This window comes from Gouania willdenowi, chromosome 15, assembly GCF_900634775.1.
Source record: "Gouania willdenowi chromosome 15, fGouWil2.1, whole genome shotgun sequence".
Taxonomy (NCBI): domain Eukaryota; kingdom Metazoa; phylum Chordata; class Actinopteri; order Blenniiformes; family Gobiesocidae; genus Gouania; species Gouania willdenowi.
Window position 1 is genome coordinate 4,302,775 of NC_041058.1, and position 27,848 is coordinate 4,330,622.

General features: G+C 38.1%; 1 protein-coding gene across 2 annotated transcripts in view; it reads right to left on the bottom strand.

The window, feature by feature from the left end:
* The window catches only part of ehbp1 (EH domain binding protein 1), a 191,881-nt gene that overhangs the window by 31,927 nt on the left and 132,106 nt on the right, over positions 1-27,848 (bottom strand). For both annotated transcript variants that reach the window (XM_028467869.1, XM_028467870.1), the window contains 3 exons: positions 26,055-26,193; positions 24,876-24,976; positions 21,262-21,385 (listed from right to left, as the gene is read on the bottom strand). In XM_028467869.1, coding sequence (XP_028323670.1) covers positions 21,262-21,385; positions 24,876-24,976; positions 26,055-26,193 — 364 coding nt within the window. The remainder of the gene's footprint in view (positions 1-21,261; positions 21,386-24,875; positions 24,977-26,054; positions 26,194-27,848) is intronic.

Here is a 27,848-nt window from a genome sequence, read left to right on the forward strand (position 1 = left end):
ATCCATCATCTAAAAAACCCACTCACACACTCACACTCACTCCTCCTCATCCTCATCACCTTCCTCCTTTCTTCTCCCCATGATGACCTGTGTGTAGCTTATTAACCCCTCCATCAGCTCTTATCAGCCAATGAATAGGCCACTCATCTGTCCGTCCTCCTCAATCCTAGCCAGGTTTTCTCCTCACGTCAGGGATATAATTCAATCCACACATGCATTCATTTAAGGTGAGCACACACACCGAACCTCGTGTCAAGTGGTGCTCTCACACGCACTCACACGCACTCACACTAGTGGAAAAAACTGTTGAAAATCAAATAAAAATGCTGCTGACAAACTTTAAAATCAACTTTGGCGGATTTTAAATTTGACTAATAGATTAATGTTGGATCAAATACGACCTTTTCTACACAATTACAAATAAAAAAACCCAATACCCAAATACCCAAAGCATATTTGCAGTGAGGTAACGTATTATTGAAAAGTCACGTTTTAAGTTGAACTGTTTTATTACCTACATTTAAGACAAGATAATTAATTAGTGGAAATTTGGACGTTACAGCCGCGATAAATATATAGAAATAAGACGGAAAAATGAGATCTCACATATATCAAAAATAAATTTCACATACATTTATATACATAATTAAACTTCAAATATTGAAATCTCATTCATATTTATCTGTTTTATATAGTAAATGTCTAATTTTTTAAATTTAATTTCAATAACAGTAATAATAATTATATATATAATATATATTTTACCAGCATTTGTAACAGTGTTGTGATTTAATATTATTATTATTATTATTATTATTAATAAAGATTTGTTGCTTTTTGATGGTGTTTAAACTCTAATTACAAATTACATAAATTTTGTGCTGAAGTGTCATCAATTAATTATAAGCAAAAGAAAAAATAAATCCTGTGCTTTTATTTTGAAGGAGACACATTTATGCTGCTACGTTGAATAAAAACTTTTTAATCTTAAAATGCAAATTTGGTTTTCACAAATTATTTAACAAAACAGTTTACAAAATATTATCATTAACTCCTTTCCTAATGCAGGGTTTTCCAACCTGAGGTTTGTTGGTCAAACGTTGCCTGCATAGTGTCTCATTCGGCCTGTGGGACGATTTTTCCTTGAAGTAGAAACTACAGTAAAGACAAATCATTTAGGTACACCTTCGGAACTATAAGTGATTATTATACAGTTGTTTACATGTGAACGGGGTCACAAAATTTACAATATTTCCAGTCCGGCCTACATATTTATTTTGCCCCACCATAAAATAGGAATCTCATCATCTTTTAAATTAAACTTATTAAAGAAGATAAAAAAAATACTGAGATTTGGGTTGTAGTTTGTAGTTAAATTTGCTCATAATTCCAGTCTGAAGTGAGCTAGTGGACAGACTCTACAGGTCCTGTTCTATAGTGCAATGGATGACTCCTCTCCTCTTTGATGGCATTAGGATCCCTCTGCTTCTCTTCTGTCTCTCCATCTTTCACTCCTTTTTCTTCTTCTTCTTCTACTCCTTTTGACGAGCAGGGCCACCCAGCAGAAAGCAAGTGATGCAAAACGCCCAAGTAATCCCCCTCCGTCCCTCCTGCTATCTTTAGTCTCTGACACAGTGGCCATTATCTGAGGGATTTACTCAAACCAAACCTTCATGTATTTGTAAGGCGGGGCTTCGTTTTTTCTGCTCACTGCTCTGCTGGAGAGTGTGCGTTCAGACGGAGGAGGTGGAGGAGGTTACATCATCACAGTCCAGGCTTTAGCCACACGCATGTTTTAAAAGATGCATTTCCACAAGACTAGATCCCAACGGACAAGATCCCAAGACTTCATTGGAAAAGTCTTTTGGGTCATTCCATGTTATTCAACAAATGACCCACGCACTTTGGTCTAAAATAATTGTGGATTTTTTAACAATTGTTTCATGATTATTCAATAGGCACACTGTACATTCTTAGCTTGATCGGATGAATACTTTTTAAGATATGGCCAATTTAGTGAGGGTGGTATGTGTCGAATTTCGTAGGCCCTAATTTTTCTTCCATTTCCAGCTTCCAATATCTAAGGAAATACATCACATAGGAAACTGAAATTTGGTATAGAAATGCAGCTCTTAGAATATCAAAACATATGTGCTATACATTCTATCTGGTTGACATGAAAGCCCCTAAAAATTGGAAAAACGTTTGTCGGGGTTTGGGTCTGGAACATGTTTGGGCCTTCAGTAAACTACTTAGCATATGTAAATGGTAAAAATGGACTTGATTTTATAGCGCTGTATCACCACACTGAAGCAGTCTCAAAGCGCTTTACATAGCAGCTCATTCACCCAATCACTCTCACATTCACACACCAGTGGGACAGGACTGCCATGCAAGGCGCTAGTCGACCACTGGGAGCAACTTAGGGTTCAGTGTCTTGCCCAAGGACACTTCGACACATAGTCAGGTACTGGGATCGAATCCCCAACCTCTCGATCAGAAGATGACCCACTACCACCCGAGCCACTGTCTCAGCTCCCTGTAATTTGATCAGCTTTGAGCTATGTACATAGACTGTTCACATCACTAATGGTTAGTCACATATATGCATTGGTTCTCGGGTGACACGCTCTTGAAATGTGTTCTGAAAATTTGTTGAATGATTCTTTTAAATTTCTCAAATGCCAAAACTTAACCATAACCATAACAACAGCATAACCACATTAAATACAACATAACGACAACAATAACCATAGCCACAGTAACCATCAAATAACATAACCCAAACCTATAACCACAACATTGCCATAACCACAATAACTAGAACTTAACCCTAACCTAAAACAACAACTCTAACTAGGCCTGGGTGATAAAACGATAACGATATATATCGCAATACAGATGTTATCAATATCAATAGAAAATGTGCGGTAGAATGTCATTTCACTGAACTCCGTTAACCCAGAAACAACCCCTGACCCAGAATCACAAGGCATTCTGGGGGATGTATGCCAATAAACAGCTTGAGTTGCTCCAAAGTAGCTGTGTACATGTGTAGTTTTCATGTTTTACCACCTGAAATGATGACCCGAGCTAATGCTGCGGTCAGTGCTTGCTGCTGCCGCTCCCCCTCCCCCTGCTCTCACACACACACAGCTCGTTTCGTCACAGCTTACCGGAAGTGCCGTGCTCCGGTACATCATGGACTGCTACTTGATTAACGGATCAGACACCCGACAAAATGAACCAGTCCAAGATCCTCCGTCAGATCCACCCAAAGTTCCAGTAAACACGTTGACAGAGATGCATGCTGCCAGGAACAATTATGAACTGGAAAGTCCACTAAAGCATGCTAAGCTAAGCTAACCCACCGACACAGAGACTGGGCTTAGAGCTAATGCAAACCATTCATAAAAGGACGAGACCAAGTTAAAAGTATATGGCTTACTTTCATCAAACCACAAAGAGCCACCGATTTACTTATGGTAAGGATAAAAGCTAACATGTCACACATGTGAAATACATGTTTAGCCTAAAACTAACAACACTATTCATCCGTCCCAACTTGTGAAACGCAATATTTCTAATTATATTTCACATGATCACAGACAAAGCTGTACCATCAGACAGTAATGTAACTATTGTGATTATTACACCAGAATATCTTGTTAGTACTGCTCTCAGTAATTCATTTTAAATCATCAGCCTGATCTGGTTTAATTAGAGAATATTTATTAACCATAACTTAATGTTACTCATTATCAGATATAAAATAAACAAGATTCAGCAGCAGTGGTTTATATTAAACAGTAAAAACACTATTCGTTATTTTTCTTTTTCATGTGCTTTTTTGTTGTTTTTTTAAAGAAAAGAATTTCATCATAAATGAGGAAATAAATGCCAAAATTGCCTCTATAATATTTTCTAAATACAAACCCTGCTGTTCGTTTCATGTCAGAGATGTTAGTTCTACCTTTGGTGTGCACATATTTATTATTTACAAAATTATATTGCACATTTTCTTTGATTAAGCATTAATTTAATGTTTATATTTGAGTTTTTTTCCATAGTTTTGTTGACCTCTTTTTAAATGTTAAAGATTACATTTAAAATAAAAGTATTTAAATTTAGCCATTTTTCTTCTGCTCCTTTTTTTGAACAGGTAAAAAAAAAAAACAAATCAATAATTATTGATATCGACCGATATAAAAGACTTATGTCGTGTTACACTTTTCAGGCATATTGCCCAGCTTTAAGTCTAATCTATAACCAACAACAACCTGATCCATATCCCTAAAAATAACAGTACCACATAACAACAATAACATAAAATTACATAAAACGACAACCCTAACCCTAAATCTAATAAAATATATGGAATTATATTATATATAAACATAAGACATGGACTTTGTACAAGTTTCTAATAAGGGGATTGGGACTACAACTACCAACCTGAGCCACTTGGTGCATTCAAACACATGAATAAAACAGTTGGTAACAAAGATTGGTGTAGTTTATCATCCTAAACTGTGGTGATCCCACTAGAACTGAGAAATGTGTGATTTTACCACGTTTAATATCACATCCTATTAAGTAATCAAAAGCGTTTGCTTTGGCCTGAGCTGCGTTCAGTCGTCTGACGTGTTGTGATTTGTTGCATAATGTATTACCATTATTACTTATAAAAATTCAAAAACCTCTTATTTTCTTAAACTTTATTATTTATTTGCAACTGATGTAAGGAACAAGTTGATCAAATTAAAATCATTCCAGGTTTAGGCAAAGATAAGACATAACACTTTATCCAGTACATCCCAAAATAAAGTAACCAAAGCTATGATGCATTCTTTGATAAATGAAGGCTATTTATTCCGCTCTAAGTGGAACATTCCTGCTAAATATCCACAGTGAGATCTTCCTCTCGGCCCCACACAGCCACTCGGCTAAAACGCGCTCTTCAGGAATCATTGTTGAGCCTGGCAGATAAGCCTGGGCTCTGCAGGATAAACTCAGGTTAAGCCCAGCGCTTTAGCTCCCCGAGTGTGTTTACACACACGCCGAGGTGTCACCCATTAGCGGGGAGGGGGAACAGGAGTTGATTTAGTGCTAGTGTAAACGCGGCTACCTGTTGACGGCGTTAATTGGGACAGTTTAACACAAACAGTGCAAGTCTGTGGCAGGGACACAATACGCACTCTGAGCTGAAAGCAGAAGCACCAGCGCTAGTGGAGTGATAGCCTCACTACATAAAAACAATAAAAACCAACACAAACCTTTAGACAAATGTTCACAATAAACACGACAACCATCAACGTCCAACACAACATGAGAAATGTGTTGTCTTCAGTGTTTATTTGTAGTTTTGTGTGTTTTGGGAGTCGTTCTTGTATTACTACTGTTTTTTAGTGTAATAGTCTTTTCAATAGTTTTTTCTCATCAGTTTGCGGATTTTTTGTATTCTTTTCACGTATTTCTGTTGTGGCTTTGTGTTTTTTTTGTTGTCATTTTGTTCTGTGTTCTTATAGTCGATTTGTGAGTTTTTGTAGGCCTGGTGTGTATGTTTCTTGTTGCATTGTGTGTTTTTGGTGTGTTTTGGAGTTGTTTTTGTATTTGGGCCATTTACTTAGAGAATTCTAGAATAAAGTCTAAAAAATTCATCGTATGATGATAATATGGTCCTACTGTCCTACATCATAACATAATAAAAAAGTCTGAATTTTACAGGAAAAAACTTGCAATTTGCAATAATAAAATCATAATTTTACAACATATGGAGTACTTTGTGAAGCTGTATTTTCGTATGAGTTTTACAAATACGGAAATACTTCATCTTTTGGCCCATTTGCTTCACATTATCATTAGTGTCAGATCTTTGAAAAGAATATGCAAGAAAATGTGACTATTACATACAACTTTCTTTTCAAATTTATCCTCGTTCATTACGACTATTCTCGTAATATTACAATTTTATTCTCGTTTATTACGACTTTATTTTGTGATATTAAAGTTTTATTCTAGTTTATTACTACTATATTCTTGTAATATTACAATTTTATTCTAACTTTACTGTTGTTTAAATATGTTAAAACACCTCAATGTTAAACATGAACTGGAGATTAAAACTATGAAGTAGAGTCACTTAAGGATATAAAACATGGTGTTTTTGATCCTTTCTGAGGGAAAAGTGACGTAGCAGTGAAGAGACTTCCCCCCCCAACATGCTGACAGACAGACAGCTGCAACCTTGTTAGCATAAGTAGCTCCGCCTGCTCCATTAGCACAGACAGGCAGGGGTGTGTGTGTGTGTGTGTGTGGGGAGCTTCACCCCCTCTGGGTGGATGTTAGAACAAATTTGAGGGGTGTCATATTACACGCCTCGTGACAAGAGGCCGAGAGGAGGCAAACGATGAATTTACTTAATGAATTAATCTGCCGACCAGTAATAGCTTTGCTAACAACATTAGTCACCCACCCAATAACCCCCCCCATCACATCCCAGTGCTCCCAGTCATTCACAGACTTCACAGTTGATTCAAGTCTAGCTCCCGTTCACAAACACAGTCTGTGTAATTTTTTTGACATACTCTGCTGTGGCTGTTTTATATTCCTTCAAAATATGTATTTTTCCAGGCGAGGGAAGAAACGCCATACCAGTAACCAATCACACGTTTAAGTTAGCTTAGCACGTAGCAGCCAGTCCTACATGTTAGTGTTAGCTTAGCACGTAGCAGCCAGTCCTACATGTTAGTGTTAGCTTAGCATGTAGCAGCCAGTCCTACATGTTAGTGTTAGCTTAGCATGTAGCAGCCAGTCCTACATGTTTGAGTTAGCTTAGCATGTAGCAGCCAGTCCTATATGTTTGAGTTAGCTTAGCATGTAGCAAATACTCCCACATATTTGAGTTAGCTTAGCACGTAGCGGCCAGTATTACAGGTTTGGTTAGCTTAGCACGTAGCATAAAGGTGCGGGTCTATGCTATTGGGTGGACTTATCAAAATATTCTCAAGAAATAAAAAATTTACAGCAAAATTAACAACTTCTACACCTCTCAATTTTATTATGTTCACTTATAATAATAATAATAATAATATTAGCAATGATTACTTGTGTTACAATAGCTAATGTTCTATAGACAAAGAGGACACATGGATAAAAATGCTGTTATATTATTATCAAAGTAATTTCAAAATGAAATATTTTAAATAACATGAAAATGAAATAATTTGTAAATAATTTGGGGTACATTATATCATACTATGTCACTCCATATTTTGAGGAAGTCGCAGGTGTATAATTGTGGGTAAACTGTTTAATGCGCTGGTTTTAAAGGCTTCAAATGGTATTTAATGTGTGGTTTTCACAGGAATTTCACTGGTTCCCAGCTATTGTTTAAGACTGTATTCACACTTTCTTTTTCTAGCTGGTTTCTAACTGAAGGTGGTTCTTAGAATAATTCAGGACTGGATTCCTGAACTGGTTTTCGATCACTGTCAGTCTTTAACAAGCCTTAGGGCAGACATCTCATTGGTTTCCAGTTGTTTACAATGATTTAAACCACTCGCAGACAGGTTGAAGGCAGTTTTTGTGGTAGCTTGGACACTTTTAATCCCTTAAATCCTCTGTGGTATCTTTTTTAAATTAACAACACACTTATTTGATGGTTTTCTGCTATTATAGCTCCTTTTTCAGCTTTCAATGAGACAGAAATCTCCAGTTTTCCCTAAAGTGTGTGTAAATGTAACCAATAAATCCCCACACACACATGCCCCTTCAATCTAGAACAGCGTCCCATTACAAAGTGACAAACACACACACCCGCTGGTGGAGGTCTCTTGCCGAGAGTTGAGCTGCGATTCATTACAAGGATGCAGAATTGTGGCACTTAAATAGATATTTAAATGGTAATGTATTGGGAAAGACAGCTGTTGGTATTTGTAGCCTGGAGTGCTGGCCACAATGGAAGATGGGAGGGTGTGCGTTTGGGGGTGTAGGGGGGGCGATGACAAGGGCAGCATAGCGAGCAGCTGCGTTAGCACGTCAATGGTGTAATTACAGGCCGAGCCTCCGTCATTAACCTGCATTGTGGCGCGCCATCGCGGCCGTTAGCATGAGAAAGCCTCGATTAATTGACCGCAAGGTTGAAATTCAATGATGTGTTTTGGCTACAGTTAGCAAATTAAATAATGATCAACAATCAACAATAAACATCCCCCGCTGAACTTCAGTTACGTAGAAGCGTCAACGAGTGAACTTAGAACAGGAGAGAGGACAGATATCAAGCAAAACTCATCCCAAAATGTAAGCTGAGTGTATTTTATGATTTACCAAAACTATATAAAATAAATTGATCATTGCTCTCAGGTTTGGCACCTGATGGAAAGTAGATACTCCAGAATAAAAAACTCAGTAAGATGTGGGATTTAATCATGTTATGATTTATAACCCACTTTGATGAATGTGTTGCAACGTTTTTAATGTGGATTTTAAAACTCTGTTTAATGTTTTCAAAATATTGCACATTTTTAATCATGTAAAGCATGAGTCAAACTCAAGGCCCGGGGGCCAAATCTGGCCCTTTAGAGTATCAAATTCTGCTTGCTCGAGAAAGTAAAAATTATTAAGTATAACATACTTAACATACTCACATACTTTATCATTTATATGTGGAAGTGCACACCAGGTCACATTAATGTTCAACTAAAATGTGCACCACTTCAGCTCAAACTGGTCAGTATTGGGCCCCTGAAATAAAATGAGGTTGATACCCCTGATGTAAAGCATTGAATCGCCTTGTGTATGAAAGACGCTATACAAATACATTCGCCTTGCCTATAAAGACGTATAAAACCTTAAAATTTAATTACTAAACTAATTCATTCCTTTAAACACTACGGATGGAGCATTGGTTCCGGGCCAGTGCGTGTAATGTTCCTCTTTATTTGATATTGTTTTATGAATTACTACGAACACAAGGATATGTGTGTGAGCTATAGTTGGTGTGCATGAAGCTGTTATTAGCTGCGTTTCCATTATCCTTGGAAATGCGCAAAATCTAAATAGTGCAATAAAAATTGGTAATGGAAACACCTAAATTTCGGAAAAAACACTCAATTATTAAAGTTTTTACGATTTCATGGAGAAGTTTTTCAGACATTTGGAGTTTGAAAAGTATCGCAAAAGAACAATAGAAACACTTTTTCAGCAATTACGTGACGTACCTGGTCACATGACATGTCACGGTACGTGTGGACAGAAGAGGAGACCGAGACAGTTCTTAACATTATACTGCAAAACTATTACTGCCACATCAGACGTGAAACAACAAAGGAATGCAGAGTATTCTAAGGAGGTTTGGCACGTCCATCTTCCTGCAGCGAAGTCTCGCGGGATGAGATTTCACGTGAGTTACGAGGCTCCAAAACAACCTTCAATGGAAATACGTTCAAAGCGCAATTATACTTTGTCGAAACTTTAGAAATATCACTTTTATTTAGCAAAAATCTGTAACAGAAACACAGCTGATGACATTATTGCTCATCAGAGACAGTGATAGGATATTATAGTAACTCAGAGGAGGAAATTAGACTGGGAAATAACTCCATACCAAAGACCAGTCCCACACGTTTTGGTTAGCTTAGCATGTAGCTGCTCTGAGTCAAAGGCTAAGGGGGAAGGGCTATGTTGAGTCAGGCCAACTTATCAGTTGAAATTGTCTTAAAGGGGCTGTTAAGTAACGTGCATCTATCGTTATCAGTTCAAAGAAACAAATAAAATGATAAATGATAAAATGATGGTGAAGGAAAACCAATGACGTGAATGTGGAGGTTGATCTGGTTAATGTTTGAATGTTGGATCCAAAGCACCAGCGGGTCCTTGGGGTCCTCTGCGAGGCGGCGGGCGATGAAAGCGTTGGCAGGATGCTCCAATAAAGAGCAGATTATGATAAGCGCCCATTGTCCAGCGCCCGATTCTCTCCAACAATCACAGCCGCTCCCTCCTCCTCCCAAAATGGTAATCTGGAAGAGGGGGCGCTTCAGGCCTGAATGGAAGCAACTTTACCGTGGAAACGTTTGGAAATGTGAAGAAATTTAAAAAAATAAAGGAGAAATGCAGGGACGGGAATTTTGATTACAAATGAGAACATCCCAAAGCCCTTTTTTTCTTCCTTCCATTACAAATCAAAGGCTACTATGTGAGGTTTTAAAGCTGTGGTTCTCACCTGGTCCGGGTTCAAGACTCACCAACACTCCTTAAAAACAAACTGCTACCAAATTTAAAGAAGTTTGATATACTGCAGTTTAAACCTGAGGTAATGAATGGTTACGTTTCAAAATAAAAGGATCTTCGACCCAAAGTAGACCTCAGTTTGAATCCATGTATTTCAAAGTAATTCAACAAAAGGAGCAATTTAAAAAAAAAAGTTTGTTTCTTATATTTTAGATAGTTAGTGCAAACATATTGTGAGTGAATTTTTGTTACAAAATTCTGACCAAATATTGTTAGAAGTGTGAAAGTAAGACATTAAAAAATTATCCTTAAAAAAACCAAGATCTGATCATTTCTTTACAAAGACAAAGTGATCACCAATGTTTTAAAGGAAATAAAGGGCTTTTAATTTGAAAATATATATTCTGAGACAGACCTATTAGAACATTGCAGTTCTAGAAGAATATATTCCTCAGCTATACACATTATGTATGAGTTTAATAACTTGAGGCCATAAAAAAACAGCGTTTGGAAGGAGTATGAAGCAGCCACGGCACAGACGATCGGATATCAGCCATAGAAGTGTAATATTAACAGATATCGTTACAATGCAAATATCTTACTACTTCCGTAAAGATACGACTGTATCGCCAGTGGTACTGGATAAATGCTGAGAAAAGTAAGGGCTGACTGAGCTCAAACTGAATTTTGGTTGAATCCTTTCGGAGTGCACTTTATATAGTCATTAAAGTCCAAATAAATAAATTGAAAATGATTTGCTCACACAATAAATAGGCATTTTTATAAATATATTGAGCAATAGGAATGAATTAATCCATGATATCCATATGCTTTAAATAATGTAGCGATAAAGCAACAGATAAGGTGTTACAACAATATTACATTATTGTTTTTTTTTTTTAATGCTGAGAAAGGTTAAGGACTGACCAATATAATATAAATATATATTTATACAGATATTGAGGAATGTGTGTCATCATTTTATTACTTATTTTCAATGTTGAGAAAAGTAGGGGCTAACTGACATAAATTATAGGAGAAATATCATTTAAAAATGTTTTAAATGCTTTTCACTACAGTGTGAAAACAATATTTAAGTTTCCCATCTTTGGGCATTAAGTGAGTTTAGTTAAATGCTGAGAAATGTAAGGGCTGACCAAGACAATATAGGCAAAATATAATATAAATAGATATTCATACAGAGTTATGTGTGTCATTTTATTGCTTTTGTAAATGCTGAGAAATGTAAGGGCTAACTGACTTTAAACAGTATTTTAGCTTTTTTTCCTTTAATAAAAGAGAATTGCAATATGAATATATCATTTAAATACTTTTCGCTCCAGTGTGCAAACAAAATCCAAGTCGCTAGTCTTCAGGACCCCCCTTCCACCTCCGTCCCTCCCGTTGACTCCATCCACCCGACTCGTTTTATCTGAAGATTCCCAGACAATGCCCGAAGGATCCCATTCCCTAATCTTCCAAAAAATCCCCCTTTCATCCCCACTGTTAAAGAATGTATGAAAGGCCGACACCGAGCTGGGGGGGCAGGGGGGCACTGCACATCTGGGTGCAAGAGGTGGGGTCACGGCGGCGGACCGGTGTGCGGATGGCTCGGTCCTCACAAGTCCACTAATTAAATTGTTTTGCTGCTCAAACATTCAAATGGCCGAGGATTAAAGAGGGTGGGGGGGGGGGTTTAATCTGTGTTCTGACCCAGTTGAACCCCAGTCTCTCTCTCTCTCTCTCTCTCTCACACACACACACACACACACACACACACACGATCCTTTTGTTTCGTGCCCTCAAAGGCGAGTAAAAGCCAATGGGGTTTTAAAGGAGTGATCCCCAGATTTCTTTTCTTCACCCCCCGTCGGGGATAACGCCGCCGCATTCACTGCTGAAGTGAATCTAAGATGACCACAAACACATTCCTCCGCACGATGCAGGGTGAGTGCTCTTTTGGTCACCGTGACAACGGCGAAAAAAATGAGCCAAAAAGGCTTCGGAATGAACAGACGGACCTGTCATCGTCTCTCTGTCACCATCTTTACCAATTAAAGCTGTTCTCTACACTAAGCATGGCACAGTATCAGCGTATCACTGGGGAAAAAAGGACGGGATTCACTTTGCAGCACCTGGAAAACAAAGCGCCGGCTGATTAGAGGCGACGGAGCGGGGCCGTGGTATTACTGTCCCTAACCCTTTTCCTTCTCCCGCCGCTGAAAGATTAGACTGGTTATCCCATTAAAGTTGGTAAAATGCCATTCTTGTGTCTTTAAGCTCTCGTCTAGGAGGTCAAGATGAGTCGGCCCGCGCTTTACAAGGCAGGCGCGGCTGTAATCTGCCCAAAGTTACAATAATTAATGTTAAGCTTTTCCTCTGCAAAAGAACTGCCCCTGATAATATACTTAAGCTGTTTGTGTCGCAGCGACAAGGCCAGGCAGTGTGTGTGTGAGAGTGTGTGTGTGTGCGTGTGTGTGTGTGTGTGCCAGCTTAAATCTGTAGTCAAACCATAAGCTGATGCTGGTTTAGGACGACAGGCGTCGAGGGAAGGAAAGGGAAGCGTCCGGCTCACTTGATGCTACAGAAATATAAAGTCGACACTTAATGCTGGCACGCCGTCAGCAGCCAGGCCTGGGATTACAAGCACAGCGGGAAATCACCTGTAACACTAGCTCTAAACGTGTGTGTGTGTGTGTGTGTGTGTGTGTGACGGCTCAGACTCAAAAAACATGTAGACGTGTAGAAACAAAACTCTCACAGCCTTAGAAAGTCATTCATCAAACTATTGAAAAACAATTAAAAACAAAATAAGTTTATATATAAAGAAAAATAAAACATAACATTTACATGAATATAAAAATAAAAAAACATAAAATATTCTTGTAAACATAAAGAAAATAAAGAAAAATGAACAACTTAGGAATAATAAATACATTACAGAAGTATTATAGTAAAAATTAGAAGAAATAAAGAATTCAAAAAAATATTTTTATGTATAAATATTCAGAAAACAAAGATGAAAATGTGAATGTAAGAATATCGCCAACAAAAAAAGAAAACATGATCTAAATACTGGGAAAAAAAATAAATAATTTAATAGAAATAGAAGGATCACGAAAAAATAATTAAATTATTTGTCACATTTTAGTCAAAGTTTAAGTTATTCTGTATTTGATTGGTTTTAATTGTAGTCTAGGTCGGATGACAAGGCTTGTGTTTAATCATTAATTAAATGAATGAACAATTAACTGAAAAATAAAAAAGAATACAAAAAATGATTAAATAAAGACACGTGATAGAAAAAATAAACAAAGACACAAAAAATAACACAAAAAGAAAAATGTAAAAAATTATTTTAAAAACCGTAAAAAACTACAGAAATACACAAAAAGTCCACAAATGGTAAAAAAAGACAGAATAAACAAAATTAATACAAAAAATACACCAACAACTACAAAAGCACACGCAATGACAAAAAAACACACGCAATGACAGAAAGATGGAATAGAATAACATAAAACAACAACAAAAAGACACAAAAACATCAATAATTCACAAAGCCTTTGATGTGTCCTGTGCTCTGATTGGTCATTATTCTAACGCTGACATGAATGTTGGATCATGTGACCTGATGTGAAAACAGTTGCCATCTCTAATGTGGATCATGTTGGTTATTAATGTGTGTGTGTGTGCGTCAGTTGGAATGTGAGCCACAGGTTGAGTGGACACTGCACCACTGACAGTCTGCGTTCACACACATTAAGCTCCATTCTGCTCTCGTCGACTTGCAGACATAAATGGCAGATTAAAGGAGCGAGTGCCATCAAACCGCAGCGCTTCAATCTTATCGCTTTCCACTGCAATTTTTAGACATATGTTAATCTGCCAGCGCTCACACTGTTTATCTCTGATCCAACGCGCAGTAGGTGAAGGGCGGCTTTGCGGCGCGGTTAAGTGCCATTATTTGGAATAATTGTGTCCATTGTTGTGGTTATGCAGCTATTTGAGACGGAAGGTGTGTGTAAATAGGTGCAGGTCCAGGTGGGGGGTGGATCTATTCAAACAGGGGATTTTCTGCCAAAGGCTACAAAGCTACGCATTTCAATGCTTCTTCAAAACTCAGAGAGAATTGTTCACCAAGGAGAGCTCGATATGTTTACCTGCTTTAGAAAAGTCACAAAGCCAAGGTCAGAGACACGACAGTAACCACGGGATGGGTTTGGAAAAGATCACGGAGAAAAGCTTCCCAATGACATTTGGACCAAACAGGCTTCCATACTCAGCCCAGTGTTCCCAGGAGAGAACCAGAGCTCTCACTTTGAGAACTTACTGGTAGATAATGGCATATGTCTGATAAGATAGCCACGCCCCCTTTAGCCTTTGACCCCGCTCAGCCAGTGCGGCTACGTGCTAAGCTAACGCTAACATGTGGGACCGATCTCTGGTATGGAGTTCCTTCCCAGTCTCAGCACATTAACTGTCTGCAATAACATAACATGAATCCTAAAAACAAAAAATATTCAAAAAAAATACCAACATGCAACATGAAAACACAAAAAGATGAAACATTTTCAGAATGACTTTAAAACGACAAAATTAAAACAAACACAAATTGACTTCAAAAACACTGACAACAAAAAGACACACTGTGACACCAAAACACACAAAATGACTCAAAAAACACACAAAATGACTAAAAAAACACACAAAATGACACCAATCATAACATTTGATTCCATAAATGCGTAAAATGACTTGAAAGATATACAAATTAACTCCAAAACACAGAAAATGATTCCAAAAATACACAAAATTACTCAAAAAACAAACAAAATGACCCTAAAAATACAAAAATGGCCTCAAAAGATACATAAATTGACTCCAAAGTACACAAAATTACTCGGAAAAACAAACAAACTGTCTCAAAAGAACACAAATTGACCCCAAAACACATAAAATGATTTTTAAAATACGCAAAATCACTCGAAAAACACACAAACATCTGCAGGTGAACTGTTCTGTCACCTGAAACATGAGGGTCAAACATAAAAAGGCTCTGATTGTTGGCCTGGTTCTCGTTTATGGAGAAAAGGATGAAACGTTCTCCTCCTGCTCCACGTGTGAAGGACACTGATCCCAGCGGGGCCACAATAACAAGTTCATTAGTTAAGAGTGCGTGTGTGTGCGTATGTGTGTGCGCGCGCGTGCATGTGCGTGTGTCGATGCAGGAATCCAGATTCCCCCACCGACCGCTGCCTGGCGTCTGATTGGCTGGCTGCGTCAGCACGGCGAGCCTCATTAGAGCCCAGCAGTAATTAAGAGTTGTTAGAAAGTGAATTCTCCAACCGCAGATTAGAAAATTAAACTATTTACTGATTACATATTAATAGAAGACAACAATGGCGCTTGCCATAAGCTTGGAAGGCAACCAAGGAATAAATCTGTGTACTTAATTACCATAAACAATGGGGGCATGGAAATGGAGTTTTATGCACACTCCCTCCTGTAATGTGTCTGATATCAGAAGACACTTGACAATTCTTGTTCAATTATCTCTATTATTTAATGTGCTGTGAACTGCCTCTGAGTAAATAAATTAACCACCCCAATTACTTTGCATTTATCTGGGGAGGCCTGGCGCCTAATAGAAAAGGCTGCAGCGAGCTGCATTGTGCCCCGTGCTGGGGAAGGGGGGGTGAGGGGGGAGAGGGGAGAGAAATGGAGATTCACAGGGATAAAAAGGAACGAGAGGCAGAGGGAGCGCGGCGGGAAAACAGAACGCCAGGATATGGAACGGTGGGAAGAAAGGAAACACCACAAACTGCATTCGTTTGCTCTTGTTCTCCATACGTGGGTGGGGCTAATGTGGTTATAAAGTATACGCCCATCCATTGGTCAATAAGACTGTGTGCGAGCGTGATGAATGAGCGGAGTGATCATCAAAACAATGGCTAGACATTAGGGGCGTGCATTGCGATTCACAATTTGCATGTCATGATACAATATATCCCGATACTAAACAATACAATATACTTTCTGATATAAAAAATTACAAATTTCTCCTTTACAAGCACAAAACGGTATAAAATACAATTTGCCATATTTTTGCTCCTTTTCATGCATTGTAGCTACATTACTTCCATTTCTGCCACTTCTCCATCACATTTCATTCCACCTTTTCTGCACGTTTCCACTTTCAAGACATTTGCAGCACTAAAACCCTTTCCACAACTTTAAATGTCACCTAATGTCACATGTGTTGACCCATTATTGTCACTTTTAACCTCTTATCTCCATATTTCATGCTGATTTTTACCAATTTCTACCACTTTTATGCAAATAGACACTTTAAGCCCTTTTCAACACTTTCTCTGTCCATTTTTGGTCACTCTAAATTGCTACTTTTAACCCATTTTATATCTATTAAAACAAGGATTTCCATCTTTAAGATGACTATACATATACTATGGCGCAAATAAATATCCTGTAAAACAGTAGATATTAAGATAAATAAATAAATGTGGTTATCACAGATTCATAGAACAATGGACCATCATTTTGATGACTTTATGGATGGACCCCAAAAACACTCCCCTTTATTCCCCCTTATAGATGGTCCTGTCTCCACATGACTGTTCTACAATGTTCATGACTGTGTTCAACCACCTTTAGGTGCAGTGGGGGTTCCCGCAGTCTGGAACCTTTATTTTGGGGGACGTGAGATGAAAAAGGTTGAGAACCACTGCTTTAAAGCATCTAACACAGAACCTCAAAGAAACAAAACGTGAAACGACACCAAAAAAGACGCCATAAAAAAAACAACATGTGAGGAAGGAATATTAAACTGTGAAGCACAGAATAAGAAGTCATTTAGTTTCCAGTGTGCTTGTACAGTAGATGATGGACTGGACCAACTACCAAATCTAAACTGTAACGTCTGCCTGGCCTCTGTCGGTGATTGAGAAACCGTTCAGAAGTGACCGATCAATACAGAGTCTCCGAGCCAATCAGACGCTGCTATTGCAGAGGAAATATCTCTCATCTCTGACAGCTCACAGAGAGGTGACCTCGTACACGGAGGTGATAAAGGTCACTTCACTGAGCGACTGTCACACTTTGGCCCAAAGCAGCAATCCATCCAAACGATACATACGTACACACACCAATACATATCTGACACACACTCACTGAGTCTTTTTCTAAGTCAAATAAGTCTCATCACTGTCTGCACATTAACAGCATTTTCTTATAAAGAATCTCCCATTTACAAGCTGGTTTCCAACCTGGCAACCTTGAAGTAAATGAAGATTGGATTAACCTAGAAAGTAAAAAATTACATGTATTTAATGCATCAGCTGAGCTACAGAAATGTATTATTTTTGTTATTACAAAAAAATCCAAATATATTAACTGAGATGAAGTCTATTATTTTGACACTTTTAAGAAATGTGTGAAATATTTTATAGATTTATTTACAAAATAATATATATATATATTTATAATTGTTATCATATTGTTATCATTTTTTAAGTACTTTATATTCTTATTATATTTATCATATTATATTACATTTTGTTATATCTATTGTATTTTTTACAATAACATTTTTTAATACTATGATAATTTGATAAAATATTACATAATTAGGTTGATCATTTTCAGTATTTTTTGTAAATTGTGTATTATTAATTATTTTATATCAATAGATAGACTTTATTGAGCTCCAAGAGGTAAATCCAGGAAAATAACTATCTTGTTTAGGTTTTTTTTAATCATTAAAAGTGTGGACTCGTGTTTTTAAATTAGAAAAAGTTTGAAAGTTAATTGAAAAAATAAAAAAATATTTATTTTTTCTACTTTTTTTAATTTTTAAATCTTTTTTCTTGCAAAAAACATGAATTCTTTCAAGGTTTGACACCTGTGTGTTTGAGGATGAGTTTTTCTCCTCTAGTTCTGAAATGTGCTCTTTAACAGCATTCAGACGTCGTGCATGACACGTACAGGATGAAAACTTGGTATTTACTTGTGTGATGTTCAGGTCAGTCCCAGCAGTCGCTGCTCGCTGGCTTTAGGACGATTCATATTTGGAGGAGCTGCAGGTGCATTAAATGATCTCTGCATGTGCATCTGTGTGAAAAGGACACTTCATGGCTGAAGGTGTGTGTAAATAACACAGCGTCTCACAGGCTGCTTTAACAGTGGGTGAAGAGACGCGGAGAGGCAGGAGAAAAACACATTTATCCTCCATATCAGGACAAAACGTGCTGCAGGAGGGGAGAAATCCTCTATTATGGCTCCTCCTGTGTCACCTTTTTAGGATTTGGGGTTTAAATCCCCCCAAAATATACCACGAACTGTAGCAAATACGCAACATTTGTCCAATTTTACACAGATTTCATCCAGAAAATACTTCCTTGGAATGCTTTCGTAACACAGCTGTGATAGAGAAGCCGAGAACTCGTCTTTAAGGTCAAAATCAAGCAAATTTCAGCAGAAATGATAATGAGAAATATTCTTTTCTACCTTTTCAGAGTATTTTGGCTCTTGATCTACAATAGTTCACCAAGAACTGCAGCAAATACACAAAATTTGTTCAATATTACACTGATTTTACCCAGAAAAAAACTACTTTGATTTATTATCACAAATGTGATGGTTCTGAATCCATCATCTTTCACCAAGATTTGTAAATGAAATGCAAGAAATAAACATTTTTCAATTTTACACAGATTTCATCCAGAAAAAACATCCTCAGTCTGGTTTAGTATCATGAATGAGATGCACTTACAATTTGTAGAATTTTTGTTCTCAATCCATCAACTTTCACCAAGATTTGCAAATAAGATGTAAGAAATACACAACATTTGTCCAATTTCACACTCATCGTGTTGTCTCGTTTACACCTCTCTCTGCTGTGACTCATCCCTCTCTCCTTCACACCTCTCACAGCTCTACTGACAGTGTGTAAAGCGCCCGTTCCATATTCCTTCCATCATTTGTATGGCTTTTTTCAGGTGACAGATAAGATAACATCCCTACACAAATGTAGGGATGGTATCGGATTCTGTACTTTTTAGGTACCAACCAAATGTCCTTTCGGTACTAATTGGTACAGATTCACATAAAATCAAATGGTACCATGTTTCGGTACCTTGTGACTGTGAGAGAGTGCAGTACCTGAACACAACATTCCACTCAAAAGAGCGTAACAACAGCAGTAGGCTTCAACAAGAAGTTGAAAGTATGGCGCTGATTTCTAAAATGCGCTGCAGACCGATGACCTGCCATATCCTCGCTGCACGCAGAAACATGACAGGTAAAATGTGAGATTCACTGTGCAACAGCTGCTGTACGACCACAGGAGAGTTGGAGAACAAGATGCTAAAGGCTTCAGAGCTACAATGTATTTACACGCACACACACTGAAACGAACAGAAATGTCCCGTATTAAAGAGAAAGTATAAGGCAGCGCCTCATTCCGCCCTTTACACAAAACACTGCTCAGCGTTGTATCGACCAGTATTAAATGTAACACTGAGCTACTTTCACCTCCTGGTGAAATAGAGCAGTTGAGATGAACACAAGCTTAGAGGAGAGACTGGCAGACAAGCTACGACAGTACCGACACCTTTAAAACACGTCCCAGCTGTACAAGGACTACTGAGAAGCTCTACGGATTGTGGGAAATGTAGGATTTTAATAGAAACACCTATGCAGCGGTACGCCCGAGTATCTAAGCTCTAAAGGCGGGCATACATTGTGTGATTTTTTCAATCGTTGTACTCAGCTCCAGCTCAAACTGTGCAACTCCATTGCAGAGTCCAGATGTTCGAAGCTCACGATTCATGTTCTCACACTATACAACACTATGACACAATCTGACTGCTCACACTGTACGTCATACGTTGGGGTCTTGTTTTCAGAAATGCAAAATACAAATTAGAAAATGAAGAGGAACTCTAAAGCGTCACCATTAAAACAGAAGAAGAAGAACCCGGAAGTGGAGAGACACTCGTAAATCTCAGCAAAAATTATTTCAAAAAAGAAAAGCAGCGATGATATGGACCAGGAGCTGGCTGGACAGACGTGAGCAGTACGGTCTGTCAATTTTACAGTGGTCCTACAAAGCATGTGCACTGTTGTGTGTGTTTGATGTTTCATATTCCGTCCAAACGTCGTCATTGTTGTGGCGTTTTTTCAGGAGAAGATTATTTTTTCTGTCCTTGAAACAGTTTAATTATGCATTTCTGTTCAGACTTCAGTGTTTGCTTTGGCCTGACTCACTGTCTCATGTCGTAACACGTCTTCACCCTCGGCTAACTCTTAAATAAAAACCTCTGTGAGTGCACGAGCGTGTGTGTGCGCGTGCGTGTGTGTGTGTGTCAGTGGTGGATTTGTGAGCTGTGTCCGTGCTCATGTTGTGTTGCCTCGTCTTTACCTCACCCCCGTCTCTCCTTATACAGCATATCAATGAAGGCCAGATATGTACTAGGGGAAGGAGTGTGTGTGTGTGTGTGTGTGTGTGTGTGTGTGTGTGTGTGTGTGTGTGTATAGCTGTGCATGGCTGAGCGCACTGTTCGATAGTGTGTGAGGGAGGCTGGCTGCTTGGGTATGGCGGCAGCAGCAAACGGCGCTCCGCTATCGCACCCAGTTATCGTTTCCCCCATGAAGGGCTCCCTTATCACCCGAGCCCAGAGAGGTCTCCCTTCTTCTCCCATTCCCAACACACACACACACACACACACACACACACACACACACACACACACACACACACACACACACACACACACACACACACACACACACACACACACACACACACACACACACACACACACACACACACACACACACTTTCATATCCACCCAACGCTCCACGGCAGAGAGGGAGGGAGAAGGGGAGGCTTCAAAGATTCCCCGTCCAACACATTCGCTCAAACTCCCCGTGTGTGTGCGTCAGTGTGTGTGTTTGTGCGCGCTCAATTTGCCAAAGCAGTTTTTCCAGTGTAATTGGGCTTGGGGTACCTGTGTCCATGAGATAGCGCAGCCTCTTCTCCACGCGCGCCGCTCGGGCGTCGATGTGCCGCTGCTCGCTCTCCAGCGCAGAAAGCTCGCCGACCACATACTGACTGGTGTCTTTGAACGCCTTCTGTCAGCCACACACACACAACCAGTCACACAGTCAGGAAGACAACAAGACCAGAAGAGATATTAGGACAGACGTGGGCAACTGGCAGGCCGGGGGGCACGTGCAGGCCTGTGCTCTAGTTTTGTGCGGCCCCCAGAGTAAACATTGAAAATAGCTTAAAAAACTAAGAATTAGAGAAAAATACAGTCAACAAAATAATTACAAAAACACACAAATACAACAAGAAAAAAGCACACGTCATAAACACACAAAACAACAATGAATAACACAAAATAAACAATGACAAACAAAAAAACACAAAACAACTACATATATATATATATAAGCACAAAATTACACAAAAATGACAACACAAAATTACTTTACTACAAAAACAGACCAAATGACCCCAAAGACACAAAATGACAACAAAAATACACAAGACAACAAGAAAAATGAGGGAAAAATACACAAATCCAAAACAAAATAACACAAAAAACACACAAAATGACCACAAAAACAGACACAAAGCTGTTGTTATTTCCTGTGTTAATGCTCAGATCAATGATTATTCTAATGCTGACATGAATGTTGATCATGTGACAGTTCTGTGGCTCTGCTATGATAACAGTTGTTAAATAAAGGAGGATAAAACTAAAGAAATGGAAGACGGAAACACAGTGAAAGTTAAAGTGTGAATCCATGTTACACAGATATAAGGATCAACTGGTGCTGTGTTCAAGTTCCTCAAATCATCTACAAACTTCAAACAAGCAGGAATAAGAAAAGGGAATAAAAATCAACGCTTTACCTCTGCACATGCTCCATCAACAATTATCCTAAATGTTTCTCTCAGTCTGTGCAGCGGCCGTTTCATATTTGTTCCTCGTGTTTATGGCCTTGGGGAATCTTTTTTAGGTTCATATTGTGTGATTGTTTTTTATGTCTTGGCTGTTTTTTTAGAGTTGTTTTATCGTTGTTTACAATTTGTGCATTTTAGCAGATGTTTTTAGTCATTTCTTCCTTGTTTTCTGGTGGTTTTGATGCTTTATTGGAGTCATTTTGTATATTTTGTGTTTTTGTGTCATGTTGTGTATCTTTCAAGGTGAGGGATAAGGAAATTGTTTATTTTGTGTTGTTTTTTTGTGTCTTGTCTGTTTTGAAAATAGTTGTAATTTTTGTAATATTGTTATCACTGTGCATTTTTGCAGCCGTTTATGTATTTATATTGTCATAGTTGTTGTTTTTGTTCATGTTTTTTTTTGTTGTTTTAGTTTTGTGTATTTTTGTGTTGTTTTCTGGTCATTTTTTTTTAATTAAGTGATTGTGTGTCTTTTCAGAACTATTTGTTTTGCCTGTTTTGAGTCATATTGTGTGACGTATTGTGTATCTATCCAGGTGAGCGATGAAGAAACTTGAAAATTAATCTTTGTGTTCCAAATCTTGCAGACAGTAAATGTGCTTCTTCCTCTGAGGCCTCAGTCTCACACGTTTGGGATAGCTTAGCATGTAGCATAAAGGGGCGTGGCAATGTTATCCCACCCAGAGAATGGAGAACCATGCTAGTATTGGCTGACACTTGTTTAGCATTGTTGCTTTTATTATTATTTACATGGACAGCACAGAGGTGTAGTCTTCCATAACCCAGAGTGGGGTTTGCATGTTCTCCCAGTATGAGGACACTCTAGCTCCACATAAGCTAATTGGAGGAAATAGCTCAATAGTTGTTGAATGAATGATGATGTTTTTATGTAATTTGTTGTTTGTTCTATTTATTATTCAGTATATTTTTCTCTTATTTTGTGTTTTTGTTGTCGTTTTGTGAGTTGCTGGTAATATTTAGTATGTTTATCATTTTTAATTAAAAATAAACAATATATAAACCCATATTTTAATGCTTTCATTTGCTAATTTTCCACTCTCTCAAAATACCCACACACACACACACACACACACGCACACACACACGCACACACACACGCACACACACACACACTCTTTCTGACCCCTGTTCACCTCTGTATATCGCCTGTTTGCTATTCTTCAAACCAGCTCCACTGAGTGAGCAAAATGTTTATTCAAATTCATCTCTGAGGATGCCTGGGAAGAAGAAAATATCTCCTTTTTTACTGCTGATGCACTTGCTTTTTTCTCCTTAATGGGAACCAGAACTAGTGAGCAGGAGAGAAAGTTTCTTCTTTTCCAATCCATCCAGGCCAGCACTTTCCCTCTCTCTCTCTCTTTCTCTCTCTGTGTGTGTGTGTGTGTGTGTGAGAGATCCGTGTGTGTTGATTCCCGGCAGCCTCTCCCTTCCACTTGCTCACGCTCTATCACCATATTTTTCCTTGGCAAATCAATTTTACACATGATCAGCCCACTCCCCATGCTGCGCTCGGCCCAGCCGTAATTAAGAGCAGGGAAATTACCATATATATTATATTAATGCAAACATCATTCAGCAGGTAATTCTTGGCTGATCGGGATAATGGAAAGGTTGAACACCCATTAACCCTGGAGAGTGCTGTGTGTGTATGTGTGTGTGTGGAGGAGAGAAACACACACACACACTTGGTTCTAAACGGCTGATATCTGGCGTTGTCATAATTAAAATGGCCGTGTGTTAGATCAATGCTCAGATGTCTCTGTGGTAAAGAGGGACAGTGGAGAGGAGGAGTCGAGGTGAAGCTGAAAAGCCGATAAGGTGAAGTAGGAGGAAAAGAAAAAGGCTGGAGAACGTCTTCTGTGCAGCGGCCATTTCATATTCCTGTGTCACGTTGTGTTGTGAATGTTTCCAAGTGAGAAAGAAGAGAACTTGCAGATTATTCTTTGTGTTCTATATACTGTGTTTTTGGAGTTGTTTTAATGTTATTATTACTGGTTACTGATTATTACTGTTTTAAAAGTTCATTTTTTGTGTTGTTTTGTCTTTTTCTTGTGTATTTTTGTGTTTTAGTTAATTTTTGTATCTATTTTGAAGTCAATTTGTGTTTTTTCTTGTAATTGTGGTCTTAAAGTGTATTTTTGTTTGTTTTGTCTATTTGTAGTCTCTTTGTGTATATCTTTTTCTAGTCATTTTGTGTTTTTCTTGTAGTTTTTGTGTATTTCTATTTTAAAAGTTTGTTTTTTGTGTTGTTTTGTCTTTTCCTTGTCATTTTTGTGTTTTTTTTCCTTGTTGGTTTTGTGCATTTTTATGTTTTTAAAGTTAGCTTTTTGTGTTGTTTTGTCATTTTGTAGTCATTTTGTGTATTTTTCTTGTTGTTTTGTAGGTCTTTGGAGTCATCTTGTGTGTATTTTTGTTTTTAAACCCATTTAAAGCTACTTATCTGTTAGGGTCTGTCTAGGGTCCTGTGTTATTCTAGTTCCTAACTTGTTATTCTTCTGTATGAGTTTCTCTAGGTCTATGCTCATAGCTCCTACCCTTTGATTACTGAAAGTTTGCATTACTCGACTTCATTTGATACCAACAGCAACAGTAAATGTTCCTCATGAGAAATGAAACTAATGCACAAACCTCTTCTTCAAAAGGTCGATGAAGCTCCGCCTCCGTGGGCGATCCTCGATCCTCTTCCTCTCCCCTCGGATCCTCAGGAACAGACTTCTGCCTTTTCACCTCTGCACGAACACAACACAAAGAATTAAGAGACGAGAACAAACTCTAAGTGAACTTTGTTACTAATGCCAGTCAGATACGTCTTTGGAGTCATTTACAGTATATGTGGGTGTCACCATTTTGGAAAGTGCAGCCAATCAGCATTCACATAGCCTGTTATCATGTTTCTGAGAGTGAAAACGGATTATTCCAGTTTCTTTCACCTGATGTTTAAATTCTAAATTTGAAATACTACTTGTGCCTTACTACTCACTGAACATTTTGTGCATTTTCCTGTCATTTATGTGTTTTTGCTGTTATTTTATGTATTTTTCCATCATTTTATGTGTTTTCGTTGTCTCCCTGCTCGTTCTCGATTCCTCGCATGCACGAGGTCACACTGAAAGCACGTCACCGCTGACAGAGTTCAAACGGAGTTTTTGGTCACGTTTTTTAACATAATAATGGTAAAGTTTATTGTTTACTTATTGCTGAATGAGACATGAGACAACAACGTTTCTACACAATATAAGTGATGAGCTGAGCTCCTTTATGCAGCAGCTGTGCGCATGCATGTGAGTAAGACGGAGCACAGGGAGGAGGGGGTAAAGGCGGAGACATTTTAAGGACTCGCGGTCACCCTGTTTAAGTGATTTTGTTCTTGTCAACATTTTGGGGTTTTTGTGGTCCTCTTGTGTGTTTTCTCAGCCATTTTGTGTGTTTTAGCCAGTGCACAAAATAAGAACGAGGGTCGATCTTTAAAAAAATAATTTAATCACTGCACTTTTAAAAGAAATATTTGTATTGAATGCTTTGCACCTTTTCTCATTAGAAATATAATTTCTCAAAATAAAGCTTCTTTACCAGTAAAGATTTGGTTGGTAAAGTTGGTGATAAGCGACGGATGTGGATCATTTAGGGTGTGTTTGAGACCCTGACCTTAAATCTTCAGTTATTTCAGTGTCAGTTAATCTGTTTGCTGCTGCGTGAGTGAATATAGAGTAAAACAATGCTGTGAGTCACTGAAGCTCAGTGCAAACACTGTACACACTGTCCTGTTGTGTTTGTGTGTGTGTGTGTGTGTGTGTGTGTGTGTCCCACCTGGTCGGCTCTCCACGTACTGGCTGAAGGATTTCAGCTGTGTTTTTCTAACTGCTGAGTCCTTGTTGAAGACGACAGGGCTCCTTAGTCTCTCTGTGGCTCGGCGAAGACGCTCCCGACGCAACTCTTCAGCGTTACTCTGAGGATACATGGAGACAGTGAGTCAGGAGGGATGGAAACGCACTATATTACTATTCCTTTAGTACGATGTTGAAAAATGAAAATCTATTTTTTTTACAGTACAATCACTATTATCCTTTGAGTCCACATCAATGTTTGTGATGAAAAAGTGTAATTTACACATAAATAACCGGTGGCAACAGCAAATAATACACAAAATGACTCCAAAAAACATGAAAAATTACAGATATATACACAAAAGAACAAATAAAACTAACAAAATGAGAGAAAAATACACAAGATGCTTACAAAAAGGCAGAAAAATTAAAATAAGATATGAAAAACGACAACTAAAATACACAAAATGATACAGAAATTGAGAAAAATGACAACAAAAACACACAAAATGACTGAAATCTAGACAAATAACTACAAATATAACTTCAAAAATGTAAAAAAGACAACAAAAACACCCAAAATAACACAAAAATATAGAAAACAACAAAAATGACTCTAAAAATGTGAAAATGACAACAAAAACACACAAAACTACAAAAATCTAAAAAATAACACCAAATACGACTCAAAAAATGGAAAATTACTCCAAAAACACACAAACCCTTTGTTCTTTCCTGTATTAATGCTCAGATTTGTCTTTATTCTAATGCTGACGTGAATGTTGACCCTTAGATCAGACAGTCACAGCTTGTGGCCTCACGGTGAGAAAAGTTGCCCCATCTCTGTTTTTATTTTTGACTCCATCGATTTTACATTTTCCTGCTGACTCAAAGAGTTCATGAGCTGATATTTTATGGAATATACCAGTGCATGCGGATCACTCTATTAGTGTTATTGTATTGTTAATTTATTTCCTCACTTAAAATGAAATTATATTCTAAAAAAAAAAAAAAAGCACATGAAAAGCACAAATAACACCATCAGTGTTTTTACTGTTGCTGAATCTTGTTTCATTCATCTTATAAGTTACATAAAGTTATGGTTAATAAATAATTCTCTGATTTCCTATAATTAAACCAGATCAAGCTGATGATTTAGTCATTCAGTATATTTAGGTTTAATAATCTCAATAGTTACATTAGTCTAATGGAACCAGCTTTGTCTGTGAACACGTGAAATATAATTAAAAAATAGTGAATAGTGACATTTATGCTAATATTTATTTCACACAATGTGTGACATGTTTAGTTTTTATTCTTCCATACAAGTGTTAAATCTGACCATAAACAAATCGATGGATCTCTGTGGCTTTATGACAGTAAGACGTGTTTTTTTTACTTGGTCTGTTCCTTATATGGAGTGGTTAGCGTTAGCTCTTAGCCCAGTCTGTGTTGGTGGGTTAGCTTAGCATAGTTAGCTTTAGTTGAGTCTGCAGTTCATAATCGTTCCTACGGGTTCATCGCTGAACCTGTGTTTGTGGAAACTTTGGGTGGACATGACGGAGGAACTTGGATTGGTTCAATTTGTTGGATAGTTAACTGGTTTTAACCAAGTAGTGGTCCATGATGTATCGCAGCTCGGCAGCTTCAGGTAGCTGTGACGAGCATCGCTGTCTGTGTGATGTGAGGGCTGGGGGCGGGAGCGGCGGTGCACACCGTGTTGGCTCCTCTGCCGTGAACAGCGCTCCGCTCCAGAGAATAATAAGTTGTTGACAAC